The 6852-nt window shown below is 66.4% G+C and overlaps 1 protein-coding gene across 1 annotated transcript; it reads left to right on the top strand.

The window, feature by feature from the left end:
• The first annotated feature begins 36 nt into the window (after positions 1 to 36).
• On the top strand, positions 37 to 1494 carry CHLRE_02g141004v5 (uncharacterized protein). Its single transcript, XM_043060055.1, has 2 exons — positions 37 to 145; positions 411 to 1494. Exons 1-2 carry the CDS (start codon positions 66 to 68, stop codon positions 505 to 507), a joined length of 177 nt encoding a protein of 58 aa, XP_042927824.1. The 5' UTR covers positions 37 to 65; the 3' UTR covers positions 508 to 1494.
• Positions 1495 to 6852: the final 5358 nt, after the last annotated feature.

Below are 6852 nucleotides of genomic sequence, written 5' to 3' on the forward strand. Positions count from 1 at the left end.
GACCCCATACTTCAAATGGATAGAACTCAACGAGAAAATCATCGAATCCGCTTTCAAAATCGAAAATGGGTTTCTGGGTGCAAAGTTATGACCCCTCAAAGTGGCCGGTGTCGGTCGGTCGGGGGTCCCAAGAGGTTTTGCACAGGTTCGTGCCAAGTTTTGTTCCTAGCGCTTCTGTCCTGCAGCACGCGGCGCAAAGGGTGCAGCTCAACGATGTGTGCGTAGGTATACCCCAGACTCAGCACACGTGCATAGTTTGGGGCAGTTTGGGGAGCGGCATGTCGGCATTTCGGGAGATGCCTGGGGAACGGGTCAGGGACAGGCCGGTATGGGACAAAGCTTCGGCCATAGGCAGGGCTGTTATACTCATGGACAAGAGCTTACCCGGTCTCCTTCGGTGCTTGCTACAGGCTCAACCTACCGTACACGGGCGCCAACGCGGCTTTTTATGAGCCATCTAAAATAGAAACTATCTCGGTCCCGGTGATGCTGTTTTTGCCTTTGTAATCAGCCATCATGACAGGTGGCGGGTCCAGCACGTTCAGAAGCGGGAGTGCAGCTTGGGCACGGAATGCGCCGTGCAGGGGCGGGGGGGGGGGGCGCGGGGGGAAGCGAGCATTAATTATGCAGCATAAATCTGATGCCTTTGAGCCCTGAACCTTGGTGGCCGTGAAAGCTATCTGGCAACGTCTTCAGGCGGCAGGTTGCCGCCGGCAACAACGCGGTTCTGGCCAGGAAAGGTGACGAGGGAGGTGACAGGCGAGGTGTGCCGCGGGGGTGAGTGGGGTCGGAACGGGTCCGACACAGGCGACCGGAGACCAGCGACGAAGCGGTTGTCGGCGGGTCGTAGCCGTATCCGTCATGTCGCCCCGTGAATTGCTAAGTGATTATGTTGTTGTGCACTGATTTGCCGTTGATATGTAGGGGCCAAAGCAACTGTCCCTTATTCATGTCGCTGATCAGCCTCCTTCTGCGTGCGTTCTTCGCTGTAAAATTGCTTATATATATTATATGGTGTAACGCGACTACTTTGCAGGGCTATCGTGTGCCCATGCAGCGCTTGCAAAGCGCTTGCCCCGCAAGCGAGCTAGCGCTGCCCCATTGAAGGATTGTGCCTTTCATGTCATCATGCATCTAGTATTGTATCTGATCAGGGCAAAGCTGCAGAAACAAGAGACCCCATGTTGCACCTTTTTTCCCTGTGCATATTTCCCTGCTCGCGTCAATGAATTTAGGGCTTATATGATACAATGATGACAGCGCAGTAGGTCTGCCGAGTAATGACGCGGTATTCAGACACCCCGTCTCGCGCCTTTTTTCCCTGTGCGCATTCTGCTAAATCTTTTGAGCCGTGAACCTGGGGGCTGCGAATAGCTACCTAGACATCTCTTCAGGCGGCACTATCTCGCCGGCTCTGCGCTGAATTTGATTAAACATCTTTTCGGCGCTGACCCGGGGTCGCCGACTCAGTCGGAATTGTAACCCTAGTTTTCATCGTAAGGGGCTGTGGTGTGCTGTGGCTTGGTGGTGTTTCGGCTTGGCTTCCGGTTCCAGTTGTGCCTCGGCACAGACTATCAGACATGGGCCTTCGGGCCAAGACATTGCGCGTCTCTGACGCCAGCCATCGTCTTCGGACGTGATATTTGTGTGGTGCTTGCGTTTGATGGGGCTGTCGGCAGACCACTGGCCTGTCGTGCCTTGTTTTGCGTTGGTGCTGCCGCCAAAAGACCTAAAAGTGATGAGGGGTGTTACGTGGCGGTGGGGCTTTGGCGGGCTTCGGCTTGGCTTCGACTCATGCGCGTACCGCTATGAAGGTCGGCAGTCAACCAGGGGGTGGGTGTTTCTCTCTGGGCCGGAGACGGTCCCTCGCGGCGTGGGTACGGTGTGCCCCCGCTTGTCGGCCTGTCCCTTCAATTGTAATTCGCATCCATAAGGTAAAAATACAAAAAGCATAAACAGGAGCTACGGCGACAGATTGGTTTAGACCTGGTTCAGACAATTCCCTTGCACTTCGCACCGCTAAGTTTGGTAAATGCGCACGTCCGCGCGCGCCGGGCCTCGCGCCGGCACGCCGGTGCAGACCATCGCGTTCAAATCAGAATACAATGACTGGATACGTAAGGGGCGGCCGCCGATGGTCTTCCTCCAGGCTTCCACGGTTGTGCCGCCGGATGCTGTGGAGGCCACTCAGCGGGCGCTCTGTATTAAGAAGAGGTTCGATATCGTAAGAACGTTCTACGGGGTCGTTTGGGACGACCTGGAGGCGGCGGCGGAAGCCGCGGCCGTTGCCGCGCCTTACCGGCTCGGCGGCATCCCGCTCCACAATGACCCCGGCGGCGTCCGTGTTCGCACGGACTTCGCCATAGCACGCGCCACCCGCCCGGCGCTCCTCGAGCGGCTGGACGCCAACAGCCGCTTGCAGACGCTGGCGGTCGACGGCGTGCCCAGCCTGCAGTGGGAGGTGCGGGATGCGTTTACCGCTGCCCCGGCCGCGGGTGGGAAGCACGTCCGCTGGCTGAAGGTGTCTGGCCTGCTCGCCGGCATGGGCCGGGAGCCTGCACTGGTGATCAAACTGATGGCGGAATTCGGCATGGAGGTTCGACAGGTGGAGGTGGACGTGGACTACCGCTTCCACACGGCGGTCGAGCAGGGTGACTGTGTGCACATCGAGCTGGCGCCGGAGTCAGCGGTGCCCGCGGACACGCCGACGTTCTGCCTCGGGTGGGGTCCCAAGCGGCTGTGGTGCACCTTCGTGGACCGACTGGCGATCCTGGCGCGTGTGGCCAAGGGTCCCAAGGGCGGTGCCAGCCGCCCGGGTGCTGGCGGCCGGGCCAACCGCGGCCCGCCGGCGGCGGCAGTGCCGGCAGTGCCGGCGCCCAAGGCCGCTGCCGGCGTGGCGCTGGCGGCCGCGGCCGGGGATGACGAGGCTGGTGGCGGCGCGCCGCCCGGTGGTGGTGACGCCGCGGACGGCGACGCTGACGGCGGCGGCAAGCGCCCCCGGCTGACGCCAGAGGCTGCTGAGGCTGCCCAGGCGACGGCCGCGGCGGCTGCGGAGGCTGCTGCGCAGGTGGCGGCGGCACTGGCTGCCGCCGGGGCGGCTCCTGGCGGCTCTCAGGCAGCGGGGCTGCCGCCGCCAGCGCCGCCGGTGGAGGTGCGCAACTCGTTCGCCGCCCTTGCGCGCCTGGGGCCGGCGGACGGGGTGGATGAGGACGAGGACGAGGATGCGGGCATGACCGCTGGCGGCACCTCGGACGCCGACATGGAGGACGCGGCGGGCCCGGCGGCTGCGTCCTTGGACGCGGCTGCCCTACCGCCGCGGAAGCAGAAGCAGAAGCAGAAGCCCAAGAAGGCTGCGGCCGCGGGCGCGGCGGCCGGCGCGGTGGCCAAGCCCAAGGGCAAGACCAAGCCGGCTGCAGGTGCCTCCGCGGCGGCTGCCCTGGCGGCGGCGGAGGCGGCGGCGGAGGCGGCGGCGGCGGCGGCTGCCCTGGCGGAGGCGGAGGCGGCGGCGGAGGCGGCGGCGGCGGCGGCTGCCCTGGCGGCGGCGGGTGCGGCGGCGCCTGGTGGTGCGGCGCCCGGTGCCGCGGAGGCCCCCGCTGCCCCGGCCGCCGGGCCGGCGATGGCGCCCGGTGGCGCCGCCGCGGCCACCGCCCCGGCAGTGGCGACCGACGCGGCGCCTGCGGCCGCTGCAGCCGCGGTGACGCTGCCGCCCGCGTCCGCCCCTCTGGCTCTGGCGCTGGCGCCCGGCGCTGGTGCCGGTGCCGCCGCATCTGCGGCGGCCGCCACGGATGGCAGCGGCAGCGGAACTGGCAGCGGCAGCGGCAGCGGCCACGGCGGCGGCAGTGGCGGCGGCGGCGACGGCAGCTGCGGCGGCCGCGGCCATGACAATGGGGATGGTGGCGGCGCAGGTGGCGGCGGCACGCCGCCGGTGGTGGCGGCCGGCCCTGCCGGTGCGCCCCGCGCCCCCGCCCCCACCGTGGTGATCTCGGCTGCCCCGCCGGGGGCTCCGCAGTAGTGCGCCGTCCTCGGCAGCAAGCGGCCGGCCCCCGGCCGCTGCGGGTAGGGTCGCACAACGTGCGGGGGTTGCGGAGCCGGGTCCAGCATCTGGGCTGCCCGCGCCTGCACGCCCTACTCCGCTGTTGGGAGCGGCAGCAACTGGACGTGGTCTGCCTGCAGGAGACCCACGTCCGGGCAGAAGACATTGACCTCGTGACCGCTGACCTGCGTGCTGCTGCACTGCGGCTGCACGTGCGTGAGTGGACAGCCTGGTGGGCCCCCGCCCCCACGCCCCATCAGCGTGTCTCCGGCGGCACTGCCATCCTTATTCGCACTTGTCTGCTGGAGCAAGGTGCCGTCACGTTCCCGGGTGGCGTGGCGGCCCCCTCCGTTGCTGACGGCGCGTGGGTGGGCCGCGGCGTCAGTCTCCCCGTGCAGTGGGGCGGGCATGACTTCACGCTGGCGGCAGCCTACTATCCGTTGGCAAGTCCTGAGCAACGTGCCTTCACCCAGCAGTGGGTGGCGTCGGCGGTTGGCGGTGAGGGCAACCACCTGCTAGCTGCTGACTTCAACTTTGTTAGCGACGTGGCGCTTGACACGGCCAGCGGTGTCCCGCGGCCGGGTGACCCCGCCGCAGCGACAGCGCTGGCGGCTGCGTGCCCTGGTCTGATCGACGTCCTCCGAGTGCGCCGGCCTGGCCAGCGTGTTTGTACTTACATTCATTCGCACGGCGCGTCGCGCCTTGACCGCATTCTCTGCAGTGGCCGCCTCGTGGCCCAGGTCCTGGCCTGCGCCGTGGAGGCGGGTGTCCCGTCCGACCACCGCCTGGTGACACTGACGCTGGCAGCGGCGCCGGAGGCCCTGCCACCTTCTCCAGGCCTGCCCAAAGCTCGCCTGGGGTTCCTCGACTTCAAGGACCTGACAAAGGATTACCGGACGTGGCTGACTGCGGCGCTTGGAGCCCGGCCGGGTGCCCCAGCTGAGCTGCTGGCGTGGTGGCCGCAGCTCAAACGGGCAGCGGCCGCGTCAGCTACCCGGCTGAGCCGCGTGGCGGCCGTCCGCCGCATTGCAGCCAGTGAGGAAGAAGCGCGTGCGCTCGCGGCTGCTGCTGCCGCCGCGGCCGCAGTGGAGGTCGGTGCGGCGCTGCCCGAGGCCGCAGCGGCGGCGGTGCGCGCGCGGTGTGCCGCCGCCACCGCCGCGGTGCAGGCTGCCGCGGGGGCGGCGCGCCGCACGCGTCACGAGTGGTTACGGGGTGGGGAAAAGCCATGCCCGGTGCTGACCCGCATGCTGCGCCCGTCAGGTGGGCCGCGTACCATAGCCCGGCTCAAACGCCCCGATGGCAGCGCTACCTCGGACCCAACCGTGATGGGCCAGGTCATGGCAACCTACTGGCAAGACGTCTGTGCGGCGCCGCCGCCTGCCCCAGCCGCCCGCGCGCAAGTACTGGCCGCGCTGCAGCAACACGGCCGCCGCTGCACGACGGAGGAAGCCGCGCAACTCGGGCAACTTGCCGTCACCGCCGCGGAGGTGCGCGCTGCGTTGGCCGCCGCGCCGGCGGGGCGCGCCGCGGGCCCTGACGGCATTCCCGTGGAGTTGTATCAGTACTATGAAAGTGACTTCTCACCTGTGCTGGCTGATGTGTTTACTGCTGTTGGCGAGGGGGCAGGGGTCCCTGGTGGGTTTCTGGATGGTGTGTGGACATTTTTCTACAAGGCGGGGGATCCCCTGGAGCCCTCTAACTATCGCCCCATTACCCTCACGGATACTGATTATCGCACCCTTGCACGTGTGCTGTGTCGGCGCTTGCAACCTGTGTTTGGGCGCGTCATCGACCCTGAGCAAACTGCCTTCCTGTCTGACCGCCGCATTGCTGATAATGTACTGCTGCTGCAACTGACTCCTGGGTTGCTGAAAGCGGCGGGACAGAATTCTGGTGTGGCGGCCTTCCTAGACTTTTACAAGGCGTATGATACGGTGGACCGGTCGTTTCTCCTCGCCTGCCTTGAACGTATGGGCGTGGGGGCCGGCTTCTTGACGTGGGTGTCGCGGCTGCTGACTGACACGCGTGGGGCGGCGCTGGTTAATGGGCGTGTGTCTGGTTGGGTGCCGCTGGCGGCAGGAGTCCGGCAAGGGTGCCCGCTGGCCCCGCTGCTGTACCTCGCCATTGCGCAAGCCCTGTTGTCGTGGCTGCGCAGTAAGGGGCATGGCGTGCTTGCTGGTCTGGCCTCGGCTTTGGCGTCCCAGTATGCGGATGATTGTACGCCGTTTCTCGCGGGCATGCAGGCTGTGCCGGGGTTCCTGGCGGACATGGACGTTTTTCGGTGTGCGTCGGGGCAGCGGCTTAACATGTCTAAAGTGGAGCTACTGGTGTTGGGCACCTCCGCGGGTTTGGGGGTGGCGCCAGCAGCTGTGGCTGGGCCCCCCCTGCCTCCGGGTTGGCGTGTGGTCAACACCGCAAAGTCGCTCGGGGTGCACTTTGGTGATTGGAAGACGGCCACCCCGCCAGTGGCTTTTGACGGGGTGGTGGGGGTGCTTGGCTTGATTGTGCGTATGCCTGTTTCGATGTTTGGGCGAGCGGCGGCGGCCTCGGCATATGCCCTTAGCAAGGTCCTGTACCATCTGGAGTTTGCGGGCTTCCCGTCGCCGTGGGCGCCGGTTGGCAAGTTGTTAGGCCAGGTGGCGGCGGTTGTTGATCGGCGGCTGTCGCCGGCTAAGTATGCGGTCGCACCCCATGCTCGTCCGGTGGGGGTGTCCCTTGACATCATGCAGGTGCCGCCGGCTCTGGGTGGTGTAGGGCTGCTGCCTCTTCAGCTGCACGTGCAGGCGCGGCAAGCTGGACTGGCGGTGCGGTGTGTGCTG

The sequence above is a fragment of the Chlamydomonas reinhardtii genome, chromosome 2 (assembly GCF_000002595.2).
Source record: "Chlamydomonas reinhardtii strain CC-503 cw92 mt+ chromosome 2, whole genome shotgun sequence".
NCBI classification, from domain to species: Eukaryota; Viridiplantae; Chlorophyta; class Chlorophyceae; order Chlamydomonadales; family Chlamydomonadaceae; genus Chlamydomonas; species Chlamydomonas reinhardtii.

What these genes read in the sequence shown, in the direction of transcription:
- CHLRE_02g141004v5 (XM_043060055.1), top strand. Translation starts at nt 66, where the DNA reads ATGGGTTTCTGGGTGCAAAGTTATGACCCCTCAAAGTGGCCGGTGTCG. An exon ending in TCCCAAGAGGTTTTGCACAG is followed by an intron (nt 146 to 410) that starts GTTCGTGCCAAG and finishes TGCTTGCTACAG; the next exon opens with GCTCAACCTACCGTACACGG.